This window comes from Carassius auratus, chromosome 26, assembly GCF_003368295.1.
Source record: "Carassius auratus strain Wakin chromosome 26, ASM336829v1, whole genome shotgun sequence".
In the NCBI taxonomy this organism is placed as follows: Eukaryota; Metazoa; Chordata; class Actinopteri; order Cypriniformes; family Cyprinidae; genus Carassius; species Carassius auratus.
Window position 1 is genome coordinate 15,802,585 of NC_039268.1, and position 24,357 is coordinate 15,826,941.

The following is a 24,357-nucleotide window of genomic DNA, read 5'->3' on the forward strand; positions in this document are numbered from 1 at the left end:
CTAAAACCCTCTCCAGGGAGTTTGGAGAGTTTCCAGGATGAGAGGCAAACTCCCCATTCCCACAAAAACTGATGGACCTTCCTTAAAGTACCTTTCTACCTATATCTGAACAAGACAAAAAGGGTTCAGTGTACCACAGGTCTTCTAGTACAGGTTCTCACTAGAACCCAGCAAGAGCCTGAAGCAGGAACGTTTAAATTCCTTAGAGACTAAAGAAGTGAAAAAAGGCAGAAGAAGAGGAGGAGACGAAGGAGAAGGAGGAGAGAGAGGTGTGGGACCTTCTGTGTGTCAAGTGGAATTTAAGTCCGGGGTACTGAGCAGGCAGAGTGGTGGGGCACTTCCTCCTTGACGGAACTGATCAGACTCAGCAGACAACAAGCAAGACAGGCACGTAAGACAAAAACCTTCTCCAAATCTGTCCTCCAGTGGCTGTCTATATCTGTCTGTTTGTTCTTTCTTTTTTCCATTACCTATTCAATGATGGTCAGTATTCTACTGTTATCTAATAAAATAAATTTAATTTCTAATACATTAAATATTTAATACCTAATATACTTGATCTTAAATACCTAAAACTGTGAATTAAAGTAATATAAAATATAAATTAATATATATATATTATAAGACACATTTTATTTTAAGATTGCATCATTTGGCTGGTTAAGGTACTTGCTTGCATGAGCATGTCTTGACAGTTAGAGTGCCTGGACAGAAATAACCAACCAATTCTGAAATAGGTTTTTTTGTTGCTCTACTAGGCAATGCATTCTCTAAATATGGTGTTCTGCTATAAACTTGCACAAATGTCCTTACAGATTAAATAATCTAAGATTGTTAAATTTTGCTATTAGGTCTGAATTGGTGGTTTAATGTGTAATTGTAAAATAATGGAATCTACATGTAAAATAGCCATTAAACATGTAAAAATTGCTAATCATTTGTCAGTATCAGTAATGGTTTGGGATGGATAAGGCAATCCATACGCAAAACCAGCATTTCAGATATAATTAAATAATAGTGTGCCTCTGCAGTATTCCACAGGCCACGGGTTTGACAGACACCAGCATGTGTCAGTAGAGTTTTGTCATAAGATCCCCTGGTGATGAGACCTGACTCAGTTAAATAGTGGACACTATCTCTCTCTCTCTCTCTCTCTCTCTCTCTCTCTCTCTCTCTCTCTCTCTCTCTCTCTCTCTCTCTCTCTCTCTACCTCTCTCTCTCTCTCTCTCTCTCTCTTTCAGAGTCTTGTCACCCCACCACAGAGCACTGACACAGTTTGCACAGATACCCACTTTAGCCAAGGGGTTTTATGACCTCTCACAATGTTTGTTCACTTTGGACTAGGCTGGAAAAACCAAAGTGTAAGCCTTAGAAAATTATTATTATTATTACTATTATTATTTAGTTTGTTTGTTGTGAGTATAGATTGCCTGGATTTGGAGTAAGTGTGTGCTCATTTTCTTCAGAATAATATGAGGGATTCCCTCATGCTTGTTTCTTATATAAAGCTGCATTTGAATATACTTACATTTAGGAAATAACTGTATTCTAAAACAGATAAATAGCATTAGATCAGTTGTTTGAGAAAATTGGATTTGGTTATAACTAATGCAGTTGGAAATGTTTTGATGTTATTGTATCTGACAAGAGATCAGATTAGTAAAATTAATGGTTAAAGGTTTAATGTTTTTCAACTAACCCAGTTAACAATATTATACTGAGGCTTGTGTGATGACGTTTTGGTCGTTTTATTAAAATATGCAGAGAAAGTTATCATTGCAAACTATAAAAGAATAAAAAAGTGCTCACTTAATTTAAATATAAATGCCACTTAAATAATAATAAAAAATATATATAATATCAAAATTGTGTAATTATACTGTTAATGCTTAATGTATTTACCATGGTTATTATGAGATGACCTATGCAAAATACAAGGTGCACCATGATGCCATGTTGCATCATGTTGTTAATGTATGAATCTGACCAATTTGTTTTTATAATTCTTGTATTGAGGTGTAATTCAATTCTTCATAACGCTCATGCCATTTCCTATATTTCCTTGTTCTAATTTTTCTTTCACAGGTCTAAGATGGAGTGAGGCACAGTCGGTGAGACAGCTGAAAAAACTCTAAATGTAAACATAACAATTTGCTTTTTACTGCTGTCAAAAAGAAGGGCATCAAAAAAGTGTCAGAAGCTTCACACTGATTAACTACCGGTACAGCTTCTCAATGACAGATTTCAAGACGAGAATGAGATTGTACACCACAAAGTAAGTCAGGACAGATTGCCACTGATTCTGAGAAAAATCCTGCTCCTTTAGTACTTAAAACCACAGAACTGTTTTCAGCTGCAACAGAATTTCAAAGTACAGACCAAGTCAAAATTGGAAACAATGGAGCATCTTCCACAGACAAAAGGAAAGGGAGTCTTTATGTTTGCCAGGAGGCGTCAAAGGATGGATGAGCTTTCCGCAGAACAAGAGGAAATGAGACGCAAAAGCATACCAATGGATGCATTTGTTGAACCAGAAGGTGAAACTATTAAACCTCCTCCGCGGGAAGAAAATACACAAGCCCCGCAAGATATCTATGTAAGGCAACAACAACAGTATCAAGACCAGCCATTTCAGCAACAGATGTTACCACAGTCAGCAAACGGTTTGAATGGTCTGGATCCATATCAAGGTTCAGCTGTTTCCAGATCCCTTGTCTCCAACAGAACTGCTAAGCCCTTTCTGGGTGGTCATAATCAAGGACAGAAAACTTTTTCACCAGTCAGCGGTGTCTCAAGCCCAACATCTAGGAAACCTGAAAACATATTCAAGGTTCCTGTTCCAGTAAACACAGCCCCACAGGTTTGGTCCCCCACATCAGACATCATTGCTTCACGTGATGAACGCATTGCTATACCTGCAATTAAAACAGGGATCCTGCCAGAAACTAAAAGGAGAGGAGCAAACAAGACAGACTCAAAAGAGAAGCCTCTGCTTCAGAAAAAAGGTGAACAGAAGTCCGTAACAGAGTCAGTTCCAGAAGAAGACTTTCTCAGTCTGGGTGCAGAAGCATGCAATTTCATGCAAGCTCCAACAATCAAACAGAAAAACCCTCCACCTGTCCTACCCAAACCTACCATCAACCCAGCCCACCCTCTTTGGTCTGCAGAGGGTCATGGCATGTCTCAGAATCCCCTTGCAGCATCAAGCTCAGTTCCAGCGATGGGGAACACCCAAGTGCAGGCAGTACCCCAACAAAGCCCACCAAAGCAGCCTGCTGAAAAAGCCTGGCCCCCATTGTCATCTCAACCAATTACACAGGAGGCATCACCTGCTTGGGTTCCATCCCACACACCAGATCCGAATCAACCAGCCTGGACTCCAGAACCACATCAGGCAAAACGTACACCAGATTTACTCCATGCTGGTCCTTCCCAGGCTAAAACATCATGGATTAGATCAAGTGAGGGTAACTCTGTTGCTTCCTGCCCACCCCAACACCTGAGCACATATTTTCAGGGATCTAAAGCTCCATCATCTTCTCCTAAAGGGTTCTCATCAGATGCAGGTGCTTCTGAGGGACTGAACCTTAAAGGAAAAGGAGCTGAACTGTTTGCCCGAAGACAGTCCCGAATGGAAAAATTTGTGGTGGACAATGAGACTGTGAAGGCCAACAAAGCAACATCCTCATCGCCAACACTTTCAATGCCAAGCACCTGGAAATACTCTTCTAATGTCCGTGCCCCACCTCCAGTCTCATACAATCCTATTCTGTCTCCTTTTTATCCCCTTGCAGCAGTTAAACAACCCCCTCCTGCAACTAGCCCAAAGATAAAGTCTAAAGCAAACACGGAGAAGAAGAATCCACCACCCAAACATCTAAATGTTCTGGATGTTATGAAACATCAGCCTTATCAGTTAAATTCCTCACTTTTCACCTACAACTCCACTCCAGAGGCCAAGGAAGCAGTTCCGCCTACAGAGTCTAAGCAAACGTCTGCTCAAACTCCTACCAGTTTCCAGTCCCTTGCTTATGAGCCCTCTACAGCATTCTCTCCCTCCCCAAATAGTTTGCAGTCAGTAAAGCAAATTCCATCTAAAGCCACTGGAGAGGTAAGTGTTCCATACCCCTTTGTTCACCAGTTTACATCAAATGAAGCCACCATTGTTCCACAACAGTTACATGGGGAAAAACTAGCCATGCATGATGGCCCTAGAAACAAAGGTGTCTCAAACTCCTTCCTGGCTCCTGGTATCTCTGGGGGCAATGTCTGTGTAGGGTCTTCTTTACCCGTAAATAATGAATATGCCTCACGGTGTGCATTACCTTTGGCTCCAAGACCAAAGTTTTCAGCCAAAATGTCGAACACTGGAGGCAAGAAATGGAAACCAGTAATTTTGCAACATTAATTGAGTTTCATTTTTTTATTTTTAATAGCATATATTTAAAACAATATGTTTGGGCAGATTCAAAAAGTGCTGTTTTTGCAGTTTTACAAGCAAGTTGTTTTCTGAAGGTATAACCCTTTAAATGACTCTTTCTAGATCAATGCACAAGAGAAGAATTTCATGCATTATATAACAGTTGTACTATTTAGATCATGTATAGATTAGATAGATTTTTTATTAGTTTCAGTTTTATTGTGATATGTTTCCACATTAATGTGTTTAGTTTATTTCATTTTATTTATTTTTTAGAGGACAAAATGTTAAACATTTTCTCTTTGTCTTGTGTATAGCAACACAACACATTTACCACATTATGCCAAGTGTTGCTGAATGGTAAAAAAGAATATAACCTTATTTTTCAGCCATGTTGTCTGGCCAGGCTAAGCACAAATGCAATGATCAGTGTTAAAAGCATTAAATGCAATGTTTCAAGTCAATATACTAGATCTCCCATTGGATTGAGCCTGCTTTGCAATTTTGTCAAACCTCCAAATCAGAAATCAGTTGTTGGTGTCGTTAGGAGTTTTTTTTGGGGGGGGGACAGTTGAAGTCAATCTAATAATATAATTCAGAATACTTAGTTTATTTGTACTCTTAGCATATTTATGTGTACTAATTCAAATATCATTGTGAACTGTTACTTCTGTTGTTATTTCCTCTTGTCATTTCAAAACTATTGCACATCCTGCTTCTTCTGTTTAATAAATTTTTCCATCAGCTCTGTTTCACTTAATGCTTTCTGTGCTCTCTTTTTGCTTTCCAGTACTTTCTGTGCTCTCTAATTACTTGCTAATTGTTCCATGAGTTCTCTTTCTGGTATTTCCCTCATGTTACTCTGCTTTCTATCTGGTAAAGTCCCACAAAGATCAGTTCATAATTTAAAAAAAAGCACAATATTTTCCTTCAGTGTAATAACAAAACACCTTGTACTATACTGGGTCAATAAATACTACATACTATTAACACATAAATCTTTAAACAAACTTAAATTATAAGGTTTTCCATTGGTATACAATCATTTTGAAATGTCTTAACAGGTCTGTATTCTGTCAAATTAATTGTTTTTTTTTTACAGATTGTTGATATACTATGGGTAGCTTGCAGTGGACTGTGGCTGTGGTTTTCTTAACTCTGCACATAGCTCATTTTAAAAATAGCTCTTGCTCCACCATGTTTGAAACAGACAAACCTTATTAAGACACCACTTCTGCTTAGCCATCTGATCTTACTGGTCTTAACTTCTTTTAATTAGTCCTCTAACCAGAGGAAAGTGCTGAAATAACCTCACCCCCAACTCAACACCAAACAGACAAAAAAAAAACAACATATTTTAATGACAACACTTAAGCAAAATTAATTTTCTCTATTAGCGTTGTCATTTTTGAAATGAGCTTTCTCATTTATTAATTTTTTTAACGAGGTTTCCCACCTTCCCAAACTGATAGAATATAAACTTTTGTAGTGAAAATTTGTGTAAACTTTTAATTCAAAATTATGTAAACTCAGTCCTTCTTGACACTGATCACACAAGTTCATGATGAATTGCCACGTCTGTCCTGTTTAACTCCTGGAGGCTGACCTCATTTAAATGCTCCGGTCTTTAATGGGTTTTGCTCAATTTGAGCATTAGCATCTTCTTTTTCAAGTTTTTGTATTACATCACCCAGTGGACCTTGGAAAAGGTTAAATTAGTTTATTGTGCTTTGGCTACAGCAGTCCTGTGGTGACAACATGCGTGCATGTCACTTCTGCAGGCTTCATCTTACTATGGGACTATAAAAAGTCTCTCTTTTCATAGTTTTGCTGGCTCTGAGACACTTGCACGGTATTTCGCTTGATCTTTTTTTTTTTTTTAAGCAAAAAACACTCATCACTAAATGATCCAAAAACCTAAAGTGAAGACCTGATTATTTCAGGAGCCTTGTCACAAGTCCATAGTTTTTGAATGTTGGTGTTACTTCTCACACACATAAAACAATGATTTGGTATTCCTCTAGTACCATAGTCCTCTTTTGTGCAATGAAATAAGTCTCCTGGCAGTTCTCTCCCATTGTTGTCAGCATTCAGTCCGAGTATGATTCAGTGTGCTAAATAACACTTTTAATTGTCAGGAAATTACTTGTATTTAAAAGTTTTGTTTCAACATACTTACCTTTTGATCAAAAATTAAAAATTTTTTTAAGGTTTATTTAGTAACTTTCAGGAGGATGTTATATACATATACATACATACATATATATATATCTAACTTCATGACTTCATAGAATCAGTAAGTATGAAGAGTGCAACCACTCTGAAAATATTTTGACAGTATCTAATTATAACCCAGAATTAATCTGGTGCCAAACAACACTGACCTCTCCTGAACCAAAATTAGCGATGTCTCTAAATAGCATTTACAGACATAGTCCAGAAGAGGGCAGTCAAAATGCATGTTTTCATTTATTTGTTTGATGTAAAAAGTACTGTAAGAAATACAGAAGTGACAGTTTGTGTTACAAAATAATTTGTGATTATTTTCAAACTGTTCATTTAGTACTGAAAAAATCTTTCTTTCTCTAGATATTCAGCAGGAGCCGTTCCTTGTCTTTCCCCCAGAGACTGTCCTCTGTGTCTCCTGCTTCCCCCGTGTCCACACCAGGTGTCCATTCAACAAGTCAGTCACTGGACAGGCAATATTCATGGGTGGAACAGCCCAAAAAAACACTCTCCTCTGTGGAGGCAGTTTCTCAAAGCTCCTTTGGTCCTGATGAGTCCAAAATTTCTGCTATTCATAGAAAATCATTACCAGAAACACCAGCAGAATGGAAGCAAAGAGTTTTCTATGACTCTGTTGGTGGCTCACAGGAGATGGAGCCTTTAATAGCTGTTACACCCCCCACCAACAGCTTTCCTTCAGTGCCAAAAGAACCAATATATGGGCCGCCTTTCCGTCCTGCACAGCCTCTGGTGACCAGCAACAGGTACAACAGGGGTAGTTCTCTACCCAGAAATTTCACACTTAACACAAACTGTCCACAATTGCATAAAGTCAGTTGGAAACTGTAATTAAATACTTCTGTTCATGCTGATTATTATTATTATTATTTTTTTTTTAAAAAAGAAGGTTTAAGAAATAATTTACCCTTAACATGAAAAATCTTACATTTTCCACTCTAGTTGCTTTCAAGATCCAAAAGACCAAAAATAACCCAACATTTTAAAAAACACAAGATTTAATAATAATAATAATAATAAATAAATAAATAAAAAACTTTACAGAAACTGAGCATTGCATTTATAGACATTTTAATGCTGAATTCTGTAAATACAATTTGGATTGGATGAGTGTGAAAAAACTCACAGTAGTCAAAGTAGGAAAAAGAAATGTCCAGGTTAAAGCTTAGCGGTGCATACATTGTGTTTATAAGCCTAATATTCTAGCATTTAAAATACAGTGCTGTTCAAAAGTTTGGGATCAGTATATTTGTAAAGTTTTTTTTTAAAGAAGTATCTTCTGCTTGGTCCAAATTACAGAAAAATACATACTTTTATAAAAACCAAAATAAAAATATTGTTAAATATTTCCACAATTTAAATTAATAGTTTTCTATTTTAATACAATTTTCAATATAATTTATTCCTGTGATGCAAAGCTGAATTTTGAATGGCAGTGCAAGTTGTATTACTTTAATATAATTCAATATTATTAAATAACCTGTAGAAGTTTAAATTATCTTGCAGCCCTCTTTGCTGAGGCCCCCTTGTTGAGAACTGCTGGACTGGATTATTTGTGAGCACTTATTATAGTTTATTTATACAGCATTATTATATTCATACACATTAAATCTTTTACAATATGTGAGCAAAAAAAAAAATCAACGGAAGGCAAGTTTTTTTTTTTCAAGGGAGTGTTAGATTAGATTAGTTTTATTTGTATAACCTTGTACAATTCATCTTTGTAGTTGCGACAAATGCAGTCAGTATGCAATGATGAATAATCTGAACCACTGATGCAATTTAGTTCACCCATTAAAACTATGCCAGTTAAAGTCAAGTCTCCAAAACAATTATTTTTTATTTTTTATTAATCATCAATGATGTCAGTGATGATTTCAATCATGTCAGAAGGGTTGTTCTTAATCTTTGATTATGTCTTTATGTCTGATATTATGTGTGTTCAATTATGTTTCTGGGTTATATTGAGGTATATTGAAGGTGTTTGATTGTCAACGTGCAGATCTTCATCATGGTCAGACTCACACGTCATATTTAATAGTAAATGCATTACTGCTTGTGGAACTATTGTTCAGTGTGTAATTCATGCCAAAATATTTTATTTTATATGTTGACGTTTCTATTTTTCTACTGTGCAAGTCAATGTGTGAATCAATAACCGTTTTCTAATACTAATTCTAGAAACAGCACAGAATATTATTTCTATCTGAATGAACATCTGCAACATCATTCAACTAAATATGCACATTGTTTAAACTCTTTTGTTTGAGAAAGCCTGACAATGCTTTTGAAATCCAAGCTCACCACAAACAGTTTGGATTCTTATCTATCCTAACATGTATCAAGCTGTACACTTACAAGAGTTTTATTAAAGCACAATTACCAAAAAATGATGTTAATGTTCTATTTGCCAATGTTTACTGCTAGACATTTTGACTCTATAAGATCTTTTCACAACTGCAAAATAGGTTAAGCCTATTTGATTTTCTCTCGGAGCAGACAACTATCTCAGTGCTGACTCCTATATAAGATGATGTGTTATGTAACAATGCAATAGCACAATCTTTATACTTCTGGAAGGCCAGCCATAAATGACAATCAAGAAAATCCCAGCCTTTGAAGCTGACAATTGCACAGACTAAAACCTCCATCACCTTTTACACACTTACACAAAAAGTACTCACACACAGACTTTGTAGACTTTATTCTCATGCATACGGTTCACCTCCCTCCCCCTCCGTGCCAACTTATACCATTGTGAGCGGTTTGAGTGCTGAACACAGCTAAAATTAGCCTATTGATGTAAGCTGGCGTTCCACTAACACCCGCACACACCCCCACCCCAGTGCAAGTCAAGAACAGAGTGCAAGACAAAGACAAATCAGGCCGGATCGATCTACCTAAAGTAACCTCTTCCTTTGTACAGGTCGAACTCAAGACACACGCATATCTAACAGGTAAGAAGATGGCCTTCCTTGAGAGACTGTGTGCAGCGTGGACATAATGATAACAGGCGTGTTATAACAAGTGTTGGGAGTTGTGGGTTGTGTTTTGTGGACAGTTCTGACACTTAAACTGTGGTAACAATGCATAGATACTATGTATTTTAGAAGACTTTCTTAGAAGAATGATATTAGATCAATATGCTCATGACAATGGAATGAACTAAAACAGAAGCACTAACAAATGGACATAAATATGAAAATGATTGTTTAGGAATTTCTTTCTGAATTGTGTGATTTCAGCAATCACAGCAATATAAAGTATGCAAATAGATGCTGATAATATTACGCAACCATTAAAAAAACTTTTTCACAAGTAAAAGTTTACCTACGCAAATCAATTCAAGTGTTACTAGCAATGTTACCAAAATAATAATAATAATAATAATAATAATTTTAGAGATTGATCTTTTTGAACTTTTCAATGGGAGCAGCAAGTAAAGGATTGAATAGCAAGGCCTTGCAAACTGTGCCAAGAAACTATCTTTTGGCTTTGATCAGTCTCAGTAACCCAGTATACACCCTGGACACAATGTTCCATCACCAGCTCATGCATAACCATGATTTATATCACATCATGACATATGACAACTTGCTCTGTATAAAGAGCTGGCTAGAATTCAGGTAAGTTTTCCCTTTACACTTTAAGGACAGTTATAGAAGGGTATTTTCAGTGGTTTAGAAAGCCTAAATATGGCATTTAACACAACTAGATTTTCTTCAGTAACTAATACAGAAACTCAATAGCAACCCTCAACATTTTAACAAAGAAGTCCTAATTTAGAAGAGAAAAAATACTCTGCAGATTTATAGAGATTAACTTTTATTTCAGGTAAATTCACAATGACAACACATTGTATCAATATATGTCATAAAAACATAGAATATTGTAGTTATAATAATATACAAACCCATCTAATTAAAAAAGCTATATCGTTATTGTATAAACTTTTTTTTTTTCCAGACAGGTTCTCTTGGGACTTTTCATCACATTATCCTATAAACTGACTTTAGATAGTTCTACTTCAAGTATCTGTGTCCTTTATGTATTGCAGCACTACTGGGATTCTCTTTTAAAGCAACATGTCACAGTTCAGCACTCTCTCAGTGCGTGAGAGGAAGAAGCAGGCAGCTGCCCTTTGCCATGAGGTCCATGGTGGTGCCAACGGTATAACCTTCCATCAAAACCTGCTCTCAGATCAGCACTGAATGATTACAGAGCACAGCACTGAACGTAGCTGCCAATCACAGAGAGAAACGCCAACATTTAGAATGTGGTTCAGGGCCACAGCCTCATTCTAGCCATAAATAATCTTGTGTGAATGTTCTGCTGCCTGTAGCAGTGGATTCACTCTGTCATTGTCACAGGCTATTTCTGCAGCGGCTAAAGTTGGGAGGATGGGGTAGGACAGCTGTGCTGGAGCTGAAATCAGAACAGAATAAAGATCATGGAGAACAAGAGAGCTTCTTCTGTTTAAAAAATAAAAATAAAAATCCCTTTCATAGTCCTTTAGTAATATCTTTTTAGTTTAAGACCAAATATAAACAGTTTATATTGAAACATCAACATTAAACATTAAAGATCAGGAATGATTTCTATTTTAAATATCAAGTTATTTTAAGAATTATCTTGGAAACGTTCAAAATAGCATCATCAGCATGGCTGAAAAGCTCCTGCAGCAATAGCATATGACATGCACCTTATATAATTTCCCTTTAATAACACTTTCCTAACCATCATATCTAACCTTTTGATAATGAATCTGTCAGTTTCTATTAAGGTTGAATGATTTTTCATGTGACCTTTCATAGAATATCTATCTAACACAGGTATCCATAACCTTTTGTATTTTTGGTTTCTTTATATCATGAGATGTTGTTTGAATAAAGGACACCCATCACAACTACATACAATATGCATTCAAATATGAATCATATGAAGCATCTAAAAGTTCACTTCATAATAACTTTCATTTCATTCACTATTAAGTCATTCACAGACATTATTACATGATACATTGTAGTAATGTCTTTATGAATCATTCATTATTGTCTATCTAAATTTTCATGAGCCATGTAAATTGTTAGAATAAGGTGTTATCAGATTTTGAAAAGGACTCTGCTGAATTGTATTGTAATACAAAATGAAACAATTGTGTGATATTAATACAGGTTTTACTATGGACCTGGGAAAGAAACTTTCCACTCCGAAAGACATCATGCTAGAGGAACTGTCTCTCTTGTCAAACCGAGGGTCACGTCTTTTTAAGATGCGACAGCGGAGATCAGACAAATACACGTTTGAAAGCATTCAGAATGAAGCCAATGCCATGTTCAATGTAAGTAGCATCTACACTGGCTTGAACCTACATGCATAACAAAGTCTATTTGCTTATATTGTGCATAACAATCATTCTACTGCAGATCAAAAGATGTAAATCAACGTAGTACATATTGTGGCACTAATAATACCAATAATTTCTAACCTACTTCTGAGGTGAGCTCAGATATCTAATTTGATGTTGATTTTGTCACTTAATCATTGACACTGAGCATAGAAAGACTAAACTATTCTGTTATATAATTGTGCTTTGCTTGTTAAACTACTATATGTGTGGTTACTTTGTAAAGCAAGCATGTGCTCAGCTAAATGAATGGCAGCCACACATGGAAGATAGCAAATGCCACGTGCCCGTGTCCTTCCCAATGTTCCTTCTTTAGGGTCAGCACTGAAATGCTCCCTGACAACCTACTTCATTTATCACTGTTCAAGTGTTTGTGTGTATGTGTGTGTGTGTCTGTGCTCGTTCTCACTTCTGTTTACCAAAATGCATTTATACATAAGTGACAGCTTGTTAATGTTTCAGTCAAAGGATTTATAATGTACATTGTTGCTATATGTAACTGTAAATGTATACATTATGAAATGAAGGTACAAGAAACCACTGTATCTCTTAAATAAAACAAATTTAGTAATCTGGTACCAATAAAACAACAGTCCAAGATCAAGGATATGGTGAAGTGAATTATTTTAAAGTCAATAGTTGTAATAAATCGTAAATTATTTTTCAGTCATAAATTGTGAAAGAATAGAGCTGTGGCACAATGGTATTGCAAGTCGTCTTGATATGATGATTATGTTGAAGTCCAGGCTCTGACATCTCTAACCATTTTGTCTGGAAATAATGGTGTTGACATGAAGAATGAAAATCCTCCATTGACCTTTTTGTTTAAGATTTTAGTAATAGAACAGACTACTTTCAACACAAAAGTGCACTTTGGGAGAATCAAGCATTATGTGCACAGAGATTAATCTGTGTCAAATGTAGCTCAGTTTACCCAAATCCTCACTGCCTTATTGGAGAAGAATAATAGAATAGAATAATATACTGTGCTTTTACGGCACCCAGTGGAACAAAGTCACTATCAGGCCACTTGGTCCACAATCTGAAATTATTTATAAAATTGTTTGTAAAGTGTTTTTTTTCTGTCTTGCTACACATGCACAACGAGGTACTATATGTCCAAGTTGAAACTGACATTTCTTTTTAGAATGAAAATCAAGACAATGCAGAAAACTCAGCAAATAAAGGAGATGCATCAAAAACACAAGCAAACCCTCAGGACATTGCACCAGGTATGTCAAAATCAACAATGTTTGTAATGCACAAAAAGTGGCTTTGAAACTATTTTCACTTAGAAATTGCTGTTCAATTTTACAAGTAACACATTGAATAAAACATAAAAGCAAAGAAACAAGAATTGTGTTCTAGAACTAATTTTATCTCAAATTTTATCTCATGTGCTTTATATGAATTATTAATACGTCTAATGGCAGAGTCAGGAGGATTGCACTACTCATGCTTTACTCTTGTTATCCGCCCTGAGCTTGTAAGATGCTTTCAAAGCCTTGTAATCATCTGTGAAAGAGTAAGTGCAATGGAATCAGAGAGACTGAAGAGAGAATATGATAGTGACAGCACATGCCACCCCCAACTCACCTTCTATTTCTAGCTAAGTGAATCACCCTGAGTGACTTTAAACAGGTTAAAAAGTGTATGTGTGTCGGTTTCACTCTGTGAATGTTCAATAAATACATTCTGCTTTTACTTTGTAAAAAAAAAAATATATTGCACTACTAAATCCAAGACAAAACTGGATTTTTAATTGAGCTTTTTTTTACGTTTATTGTGGTGCAGTTAATTTTTTTACAGTTCAGGTTTAATATGCCTGATTTGGTGTAGTTCTACTCCTTTCATCTTAATTTGGGTCATTTCTTGTTAGTTTTTATGGTGTGTTCTACATATGATGTTCTTTACAGTGGCTTCACTATATCAGGAACTCCAGATCATCAAACTAAGATGAAACATATGCAGCAAACTGTTGTTTTTGCAGGATATGGAGGTCCACTGACAAACATTCCTCCAGAGAGGTTTAATGCCACAGCCATGCCAAAATCCTACCACTCCCCCTGGGAAGAGGCCATCATCAATGACCCCACGCTGGCCGACACAATAAAAGTTCACATGCCAGTGCCTGAGCCTAAAACTGAGCTGCCTGACTACAAAAGCTTTAATAGGTATTGCATTTTTTTTTCTTAAAGCCAAATCATGCAAAATGCACGTGAATACTGCTTTCAACAAAATTTTAATATTTAGTTTAATTTTAATTTGAGAAAAATTAGGTTATGCTGGTTTCTTTTTAACTTATTTATATATTTTTATGCATTTAGTGCACTGTTGATATATTGCACAAAGTGGATCTATTTAGTCCTGCAATGATGTATCTGCACAACACAGCACCATCATGAGGAGATAAACAGGAGGTGCAGTCTCAATATCCATATAACTAATTATTCATTTGTAAAAAATGTATTAATTCATTAGGAACCGTGATTCCTTAAATTGGCATTGATTAAAAATTGGATTGATTTAAAATTAATTATTTATCTATCATTAAAATAGTTTAATGAGAGTTAACATCATACTATTTTATGACAAACTGATGTATTTCAAATTTAAAGAAGATACAACAGTCCAAAGTTCCAGCAGTAGAACGGAAACCAATTTATATGTGTCAATAATTAAATCTCTGTTTCTTAGGGTGGCTACACCATTTGGGGGTTTCGAAAAAGCCCCACGAGGGATCACCTTTAAGCTTCCAGAGGTGGACTTGAATGCTCCTCGGTACCCCGAGCTCCAGGATCCTGCAGCCAAGCGACCCACTTTCAACAGGACTGCCCAGGGGTGGATCTCCGATGGCACGCCTCTCATTTTACCCACTGTCTCTCTGGAGCCTTTTGAGATCCCTGAGTCTGACGATCTGTAACACAGATTCAAGCCCTTCTTGTTACCCAATCCCAATGAGCCTGATTGAGGTATAGGGTGTGTGTAGAAGTCTAGTTTGTGTGTTAGCATTCTTTGTATTCTTTGAAGTGAATTTTGAACTGCTGTTCTTGGTACTGCAATTTCCACATATCATTTTTGTAAGGGATGCCTTAGAACTGAAGATTTTTTAACACAATATGTGAGGCAGCATTTATAATCCTCATCAGAATTAAACACTTATGTTGGGTTGAAATCCACATAGCACATTATACTACATATGTGTTTAGTTATATCACCTATCATTACAACTCTAGGTAACCACAAACTCTGAAAAATACAGTGTGGACTACCATCAAAACACAGAAATTAATTTTTATTTATTGATGAAGACTTGTACAATTTGCAAAACAATACGTATATAAAAGTGTAAGAATATACATTGTGCAATAAGTACATTTATTGATACACTGACTATGTTACAGTGATTTTCACTAACATCATGCATGATTATACTGTGAAACATTACCAGTTTTCTAAGACTGCGTTCACATTTATGTAATATGTTTAGTACAACATCAAATACATTTTAGGTTACTTTTTTTGTGGTGAAATATTTCGCACTCTAGATTCTACGAAATCTCACCGAGCTTTGTAGTATAACAGTAAAATCAATCCTTTTACATCTGAAATCAGAAATTGATCAGAGATAGAACAGCCATGTAAATACGGTATAATGTGCTGAATGCCTGAAATCTTGTTTGCACTGTAAAAAAAAGAAAAAGAAAAGAAAAACATATTATTAATATATATTTCTGAAAATTTGTTTTGTGCAATGTATTTCTGTCTTTTGGCTAATGTTTATCCTTATATTCACAGTGTTAGAACCTTTGCTTGTAGCTTTAAAATATAGTGTACACAAATTGTCCACATAAAATGCATATTTATTTCAAATTTCTGCCATTGGTGATTTATTAAATTTGTATCATTTTCTTATATGGCCAATAATGCTAAAAATGTTCTGAATGGGGTTTTCACAACATATCTGCATAGTAAATCATCATCATCCAGAAGAGTCTCTGGAAGAATCTGTCTAGGTTACCCTGAGGCATATACACAGACATATCCTCTGACACTGTCTATATTTACAGGAGTCATAAGTAGCCTTGAATTTGACACTCTCTGTGCTACAGTTACAGTAAACACAAAGACTTCCAGACAGTCAGCAAATGCTTCCTTCGAGCGCTACAATAAATGTGCACGGAAAAACAGTTATTTTACATTAGAATACTTAAAGACCATTAAATAATAAATAGCATTAACTACCTACACAATAACCACTCTAAACAACAAACAAAACTAATATTTATTTATTTTAAGGTGATGTAATTACACGTTATCATTACTTACAATTGTAACAACAGTAAATTATGCACAATTATATGTAACTAACCATAAACCAAACCCTAACCCCATCTTTAGCATTATATTAAATATATACAGTAGTTAATTAATATTACTCATTGCTTGCAAATGTATGCATTCTTTTGTTGCTTTGAAAAACTAATTACCTTTTAAATAATAGCTCCATCTATAAACTTCAGTTCTGCTATTTTCTATTAGTGAACAAACACTAATTACAGTGACCGATACACTGTTTTAAAGCTGATGAAATGTTCTTGTGGTTTGTTCAGGCAGTTTATGGCTGCAGCCTGGTTCCACCTTAATATTCACATAGCAATGAGCAGCAAATGTTAATTATAGTCAGAAATATACATCATATAGGTTCACATGGCAGTATATTAAGCATACTGTACTGTCATTCAGAAAACAAAACAAGCAAACAAAGAAACAAAAACATACGTTCATAAAGTATACTGAATTTATTTTCAAGGATGTGATTTTAGTCCCTTTCACTCAAATCTGTGAATGTTTATATGGCCATCATGATGCAAAACAAAAGTCTTAAGTTGCACAGGTATATTTCTAGTTATTTATAGCCAGCAATACATTGTATGGGTATAAATTATTGATTTTTCTTTCATGCCAAAAATCATTACATTAAGTAAAGACTGTGTTCTATGAAGATGTTTTTTAAATTTCCTACAGTAAATATATCAAAACTTAATTTTTGATTAGTAATATGCAATGCTAAGAGCTTCATTTTTACACTTTAAAGCCAATTTTCTCAATTTTGATTTTTTTGCACCCTCAGATAAAAGATTTTCAATTAGTACCTCTGCCAAATATTGCCCTATCCTAATATACATATATAATATATATTTTTATTAAGCTTTTAGCTCAAGCATTTTTATTTTGACCCCATGAGTGTTTTTGTGGTCAAGGGTCACAAATGTACAAAAAAAAAAAAATATATATATAATAATAATAAAAAAACTAAAAAAATAAATAAATAATATATATACAATTTCAGTTTGCAGTTTGCTCAAACAAAACAATATATTTCACTTTTGTGTCACATGGTTTTAAGCTAGGCTATTTTGACCCATTTTCGTGTAGAATTGGTTCATTGTAGCATAATTTATACTGTTTTAAGTCTTGGAGTAGCCTATGGAGTCTCATTTGTAGCACCAAATTTCAGTAATTGTAATATAATAACAATGTTATGACATAATGCTAAAAATTTTTTTTTTCTTAATCTGTGACACGTCAAGCAGTACAATGCCAGCCCAGCACTGTACAACAATGTAAATGTCACATCGGTTGTTTTGCTGGGTCTCGTCCGCACACGCGGGTTATTTCTGCGGGATGACAGGATATAGTGAAGCGCCGCTACAGTAGCGGTATATGAGGGGCGGAGTCAGCGCGTCTAACTCCACATCCATCAGAATAATCTCCAGCTCAGGACCTGAACGGATAAACCCTCATGCCGATGAGTGTGGAGGAGAAGGAATGCATGAACATGGACACAGCGCTATGGTGCTATTATGTTTAGGCCTGTAAGAGGATATTTGACCATTTGGATTCACTGCGCTTTATGTCACGCTGAGCAATGAAGGATTCCGACAGCAAGTAACTTGAGCTGGACGTGCATAATGAACTCAGCTCCTTATGTACAGACGTGGATAAACACGCTTCTAAACGAAGGATTTCAGTACCAATACACTGGACACGTGTAGGTAAGCTATTCTTGTTTATGAATGATTATGTCTCAAAACCTAGCTAGCTGCCTACATGGATAGCATTTTTGGGCATCATAGGCGCGCTCTAATGCCCAAAAATGCGGCATAGAGCAGGTCACCTGATGCGCATGCGCAGAAACAGGTGTAACGGCATGCTGAGCGCATTTTTGCTTTTGTTTATCATGTTATGTTATGCAGATACGGTTACAAGACAATATAATAATGGATTCTGTTTCAAAACAGTTTTTCAAAGGCTATACGCAAAGGAAGTGACATTCAGCAGTCTTACTGCGCTTTTTAATGACAAATGAGCTCATATAGCCTAGCTAGACACCCAAATCTCTGTGTTAATATTTTCTGATGGTTATGTCACTGTATTTTAACTATTCGTTTTAAAACATAATGCATAAAAATAACAATACCACAAATAGTTATTGTTTACCATGAAGAACAGCTGCATAGCAATTCAATAATGTATAGCTACTTGCTATTTACACTGATAAACTCCAGAGCCTCATAGTGTATATTTTCAAGTGCTTGTGAGAACCATGCAAATTCTTCAGAAACCCCTTCAATGTTTTATTGTGAATTTTATTTCATACTGTTAGAAATTCAGCATTTTTAGTATGAATATGGAATTGCTGTAGCTGCCTACAGCCCATCATCTTCATGCGGTAGCCATGGCAATGGTCCAGCATTTACAGTAATATACTGCGACACTGCGGCAACAAGTTTTACATTCATCCTCCTGACCCTGGCCACAGAGGCTCTGAATAGAGGATTGCCCCTTAGCATTGAACACCAGTCAGATATCCTTACAGAGTCATTAGTCTCAGACATCACAACAAAGCTGAACTTCTCAAGAAAAAAAAAACACTAGCTGTATTACTACACTATAATAAGAACAAATAACAGAATACATATCATGTGTACAGACGTTATTATTCATTCTGAATAGATTTTGCATAGACTGTGATATGTATCAAGACTGAAATATCAAGAGTCTATCATTCATATCTAATGAGATTCAGAGGTGTCCAAGTACAAGCAGAACATTCCTATGTCTAAATATTTGGTGGTGTAAATGAGAGATGATTACTAAAAACACTAGATTAGAAATAGTTGCTAGATATTTTGTTATATTCCAGTTGTATAGAAACAAAGTATTATATCTCAATGCAAGCTCATACATTTTCTTCAAACTTTACTGTTGTTTGTTGCCACGTTAATGTAATGTAGTCATAATTTTTATGACAAACAAAATGCTTTTGGCTCAACATTTTAAAATAGGTACACGAGTAATAAAATCTTAAAATAAAATAATTATAATAAAAGAAAGAAAACATAAATATTTATTTGTTAAGTAGAACATTACAGTACATCAGTAAAAGGACTGGATTTTAAGATTGGAGATGAAAAAGAGCTATTCTCTCTTTATTCAAAAGAGATATTCTCTTTTGAATTCTAATTTAAATTCATGAGAGATTATGTCAGTACAGTAAGTTCAGTGTAGCTGATTTAATTTTATATTTAATTCTTTTTTCCATTTCAGTGTACTCAAAAGTTAATGTTCCATTTAACAGTTTTTGAGCAGTTTCTCGAAAGAAAACACAAATCAGAGCTTCAATATTTCTCCTAGGTCATTGAAAAAGTGATTTTGTGTTGCAAATACTTTACAAAAGTATTTGTACCTTCTACTTTGAATATGTTAAGCAACATATATGTGTGTTTGCTTGTACAACTGTTTGAGTATATTGCTCATTTAACATATTTGTTGAGATTTGTTTTAGTCATTTAAACTCAGTAGAATGATAGATATGTCAACTGGAGTGGTTGCATTGTCCAGTCAGTTCTTTTTGGCATAATAAAATAAGAATGTTAAATAAGGAATAAGCCATTCTACACTTGCAGTTTTCAGACACATTTTCGTTTTTTATCCATGGATGCAGTAGAAAAGGTAAAAAAAGATAACGTGTTATGGTTTACCAAATAAGCTATAACAGTTTCTGTGGACAATGGATAAAAGTCAGCTACACAAAAACACAAAAAGAGCTCAGTTATAAACAGACTATAAACAGTCACTAAGTTTGTTTCATGTACTTCTTTAAAGACGAAAGATTAAAACATTTTCTGCTATATTTCAGTTTTAATTTTTTTTTTACTGTCATGTTTTTTTTAGATATTGCTGTCTTAAACATTGCTTAAGACCATTAGAGCAGCTGTTTTGATACTCTATCTTGCCGTTGTCATTGTGCCTATCAACACTGAGTTGAATACGAGACATAACATCTTATGAAATGTTTGGACTTGCCTCCATGTTCTTTCGGAGCTCAACCAGTAAAAAGTCCAGTCCAATCTATTTTATGAACTATAGATCTATAGACAGAGTGACCATATATCCATTTTCTGGAGGTATTCTGGCTGGGCTTTCTAAATGACTTAAAATGTCTGTGTTTGTCTTGTGTTCAGAAGAATATGTAGCTCCTAATTGCAAATAGCATCAGAGGTTATGTAATACCTGTGTACAAAATGGTTGTAGTACCCATATGTAGCTTTCTATTTAACAAGATTGATTTAGTCTCTTCATATTGCTTACCTACTGCACTCCCAACCCTTCTCTGTGTGTCTCTCCCTCTCTATAGGTCTTCCTTTGTTCACCAGTGTTCTCCTTCAGTGCCTGTCCTGAGGAGCCTTTATGAATGACCCCCTTCAGTGACCTCCATTGACTTTGCTGGAAATGTTGAGGAGAGTAATGGATTTGTTCTTCTATCTGCATCCATCCTCTTATAGCCAGTGTGCCTGGATACAGATGAATCCACACAAACCAATGAGACAGAGTGTGATCATTGTCATAGTAACTGCTGGACTGATGAAGCAACCTGCCGCAACTTGTGGCTAAAAGTCACATGTTAACACATAATAAAAAGCTACTGTTTTGAAAGGTTCTTTATATTCAAATGGTGTGCTGTCAAATCCTGCACATCAGAAAACAAATCCCGTGTAGTGTATTTGCCTCTTTTTGTAGGGCACTGTGAAGTTGGTCTTCTCTGTCAGGTACAGGGACTGCTGAGAACTAATGCTGCCTAAAACAGATGTATCAACCTCAAGTTGCTTCAGTAATTGACTCTGGTTGTTTGCTGGAGAGGGCCAGGCTCCAACCTCATGGCATGGGTCAAACTATTTAAAAAGCCAGGAAGCAACATGGCTGGTACAGGTGCCTGGAGTGGGACGGGGCTGGGCAAGTCCTACCAGCCAGGCAGTATGATCTCTCTTGCTTTGACCAAAGGTCTTCTTAATGAGCCAGGCCAGAACAGCTGCTTCCTCAACAGTGCTGTGCAGGTGAGTGATGTTCTGGTAAATATTGAAAACAGGTGTGGTATATCACAAATGTGAAATATTCTGTGTAATGCTAATGCAAGTCAAAGATGCAAATACTCACAGATAATTATAAAAAATGTTGGGAACTTGCTAAAAATAACAACATTTTAATAATCTATTTTAGAATAATCTAACAAATTCTTTATTGTTTTTTGTGGTTCCATGAAGAACTTTTAGCATCCTTAAAACCTGCATATAGAAAAGGTTCTTTAGATTTTTTAAATGTTCTTCACACTAAGACAAATGATTCTTTTAAGAATTGTTCACTGAAAAGTGAATCTATACCTTTATTTGTAAAAGTTTATATATAGTATCTCATTAAGAGTGCAACAATTATTCAACATGGTACACTGTGGCAGGCTGATTTTATGCAAACTAAAGACATGTTTCTTTTAGGTTCTTTGGCAGCTTGACATCTTCAGGAGGAGCCTGCGACAGCTCTCTGGCCATTTCTGCTTGGGTGATGCCTGTATTTTCTGTGCTTTAAAGGTACACACATAAAGGTCCATATGTCTCAAAACCCAGTAATCTTTATTGTTTGAATTTACAAACGTTTTATATATATATATTTTTAAATGGCAAATGTACAGTAAGTTTGCATGCAATAGAAAATGTGATAGTCTTTTTCTTCCCTAATGTGATGTACATCCAAGTGAAACGACTTCTCAAACTAGATTTTATCCATCTGGAACTGATTAGATGATTGGAGTGTTGTCATTTGCTAATTGCTGTGATCTCATGTGAGTGACTCATTGCCAGGTTATTGACTAGCCCTTGTACCGTTATGCACATCAGATTATAAGGACACATGAGTAAAAAAAAAAAACAAACAAAAAAACATTGCCCAATATTGGTGTGTTTTACATGTTTATTATTTCTTTTTTTACAATTTTTACTAATGCTTATTAGGCATATATTATCTTAGTTCATGTAGATAGTAAACAATCTGTGAGTCTGGGCTTACTGGGTTCTGAGACACATCAGCTTTTCTCAAGGAACCCTATGTTGCATCTTTGAATTGTGTATACTGCAGTGCTGAGTTTGTTTGTGAGGATTATTGCATTGTTTCTTTTCATAGAGCATCTTCTGTCAGTTCCAGCAGAGTCGAGAGCGGGCTCTGCCATCAGATACCCTGCGTCATGCTCTGGCTGAAACCTTTAAAGACGAGCAGCGCTTCCAGCTGGGCCTTATGGATGATGCAGCAGAGTGTTTTGTATGTTTCACCTCATGTATTTGCATATTGTATATGTAAATGTAGAATTTCAGTTTACTTGAGATAAAATCTCTTTATACTTTTTTGTTTACCTGTTGTGCAAAAGAGACAACCTTATTTACTTATTACTGAAGTCTAGACCTTATTTAAGACTAATGCCCGTGTCTGGTTTGTAAGGCCAGTAAGCTTTTATTAAAACTGGAGTTATATGGCAGTGCTTTAAGTTGTATGGACCTCTGGGAAGTTAAAGTAGAAAGGTTAAAGTGGTTTATACATCATCACTGTGTCAGCTGATCTCATTTGATCAGGGTCCAAATGACGTTCACTTGTGACCATCACAAACAGTTATGTGTGCATTGCGCAGTGGTCTAGGCCAGATTTCAAGAGCTCTGCAGTGTCTGGGCACTGCCTAACTGTTTGCATTTTATAGTAAAAGCAGCACGATAGAATTAAATATAGTTCACCAAAAAAATGAAAATGGTGTCATTATTTACTCACTATCATATTGTTCCAAACCTGTATTAACATTATTTTTGTTTCTGTGGGAAACAAATAAGATATTTTGAAAGTCAGCAAAAGTCCACTGTGGGGAAAGAAAAAAATTCGGACACATTTTTCTAAATTTCTCTCAAAAGAAAACAAATATAAACAGGTTTAGAATAACATGGGGGTAAGTAAATGATGACAGAATTCACATTTTTGATGAACTATCCATTTAAGGCCTTGACACAAAATCTTAAAAAGCTAAATGTTGAAAGGGCTAATTAGAATGTATATATTGTCCATATTACCTATTTCTTATGGCAACAGTGTTGTAAAATATTTTTATTAAATGCACAGTCCTTTTATTTTTATTTTTTATGAGCAATCAAATAAAATGATTCACAATTTCTTTCTTTGCTTTGAATAATTTTGATCCGTTTGGTGCCATTAATGTGCTTTATTTTAAGTAGCTGTTTTGTGTTGTTTGACATACTTTGTGATAGGTTGATGTCTCTAATAATAACAATGATTCTTTAAAAATAACATGAAGAAGTTTGAGACTAGCACTAAGAATAACTGTGTCAATAGAGTTTGACTTATCACTGATCATTGTTTCCCTTTTGCTTCTTCTTTCCATCTGTTTGGGTAATTATGGGAGACAGCAGAACATTTTAGAAAGGATACACCTGCACCTGGTTTCTGATTCAGCCACAGAAGCGTGTACTTCCAAATCGTGCATTACCCACCAGAAGTTTGCCATGACTCTCTATGAGCAGGTACTATGATAACTATGATACTATGTTTTCTCTTCTTTTTTCATTTTCACTAAAACTTACTCAGCTACTACTTGAAATAACAGTTTATTCTCAGTGTTTTCTGTGTTAGTCTTTGAGACATGAAGTCATTCCAAGGCAATCCATTACAATGACAGAATTATGTATTTTTTGTTTGTATGGTTAGACCTCGCGTCGCCCTTACAGAAGTTTCTTTCTGTCTGTAGTTTGTTTGTCGTAGTTGTGGAGCATCATCAGACCCTCTTCCCTTCACTGAGCTTGTGCACTATGTATCCTCCACGGCCCTATGGTGAGTGAAATAATCTACTGTAAGTGATAATCTACTCTTAAGTAATATTGTATATGCTTTTATGAAT

At 35.4% G+C, this 24,357-nt stretch overlaps 3 protein-coding genes across 6 annotated transcripts in view; all 3 read left to right on the top strand.

The window, feature by feature from the left end:
• The first annotated feature begins 275 nt into the window (after nucleotides 1-275).
• Nucleotides 276-7,541, top strand: synpo2b (synaptopodin 2b). Of its 2 annotated transcripts, none has more exons than XM_026204443.1 (3): nucleotides 276-391; nucleotides 2,086-4,111; nucleotides 7,010-7,541. In XM_026204443.1, exons 2-3 carry the CDS (start codon nucleotides 2,399-2,401, stop codon nucleotides 7,493-7,495), a joined length of 2,199 nt encoding a protein of 732 aa, XP_026060228.1. In that variant the 5' UTR covers nucleotides 276-391; nucleotides 2,086-2,398; the 3' UTR covers nucleotides 7,496-7,541. The 2 variants fall into 2 exon arrangements, with proteins under 2 accessions (XP_026060228.1, XP_026060229.1); XM_026204444.1 differs by lacking the exon at nucleotides 276-391 and adding an exon at nucleotides 1,263-1,361.
• Nucleotides 7,542-9,472: 1,931 nt separating this feature from the next.
• myoz2b (myozenin 2b) lies at nucleotides 9,473-15,944 on the top strand. Of its 2 annotated transcripts, XM_026204445.1 has the most exons (6): nucleotides 9,474-9,621; nucleotides 10,722-10,834; nucleotides 11,839-12,005; nucleotides 13,219-13,303; nucleotides 14,062-14,245; nucleotides 14,769-15,944. In XM_026204445.1, exons 2-6 carry the CDS (start codon nucleotides 10,750-10,752, stop codon nucleotides 14,992-14,994), a joined length of 747 nt encoding a protein of 248 aa, XP_026060230.1. In that variant the 5' UTR covers nucleotides 9,474-9,621; nucleotides 10,722-10,749; the 3' UTR covers nucleotides 14,995-15,944. The 2 variants fall into 2 exon arrangements, with proteins under 2 accessions (XP_026060231.1, XP_026060230.1); XM_026204446.1 differs by lacking the exon at nucleotides 10,722-10,834 and having other exon boundaries at nucleotides 9,473-9,621.
• Nucleotides 15,945-17,693: 1,749 nt separating this feature from the next.
• The window catches only part of usp53b (ubiquitin specific peptidase 53b), a 30,514-nt gene continuing 23,850 nt past the window's right edge, over nucleotides 17,694-24,357 (top strand). The window contains exons 1-6 of one of the 2 annotated variants that reach the window (XM_026204447.1): nucleotides 17,694-18,130; nucleotides 20,776-21,472; nucleotides 21,908-22,000; nucleotides 22,590-22,724; nucleotides 23,870-23,983; nucleotides 24,208-24,290. In XM_026204447.1, coding sequence (XP_026060232.1) covers nucleotides 21,296-21,472; nucleotides 21,908-22,000; nucleotides 22,590-22,724; nucleotides 23,870-23,983; nucleotides 24,208-24,290 — 602 coding nt within the window. In that variant the 5' untranslated portion in view covers nucleotides 17,694-18,130; nucleotides 20,776-21,295. The remainder of the gene's footprint in view (nucleotides 18,131-20,775; nucleotides 21,473-21,907; nucleotides 22,001-22,589; nucleotides 22,725-23,869; nucleotides 23,984-24,207; nucleotides 24,291-24,357) is intronic. The other variant, XM_026204448.1, reaches the window with a different exon arrangement.

Coding starts and splice junctions, on each gene's coding strand:
- synpo2b (XM_026204443.1), top strand. CDS start 2,399: ATGGAGCATCTTCCACAGACAAAAGGAAAGGGAGTCTTTATGTTTGCC. Junction 4,112..7,009: donor CATCTAAAGCCACTGGAGAG/GTAAGTGTTCCA, acceptor TTCTTTCTCTAG/ATATTCAGCAGGAGCCGTTC.
- myoz2b (XM_026204445.1), top strand. CDS start 10,750: ATGTCACAGTTCAGCACTCTCTCAGTGCGTGAGAGGAAGAAGCAGGCA. Junction 12,006..13,218: donor AAGCCAATGCCATGTTCAAT/GTAAGTAGCATC, acceptor ATTTCTTTTTAG/AATGAAAATCAAGACAATGC. Junction 13,304..14,061: donor CCCTCAGGACATTGCACCAG/GTATGTCAAAAT, acceptor TTGTTTTTGCAG/GATATGGAGGTCCACTGACA.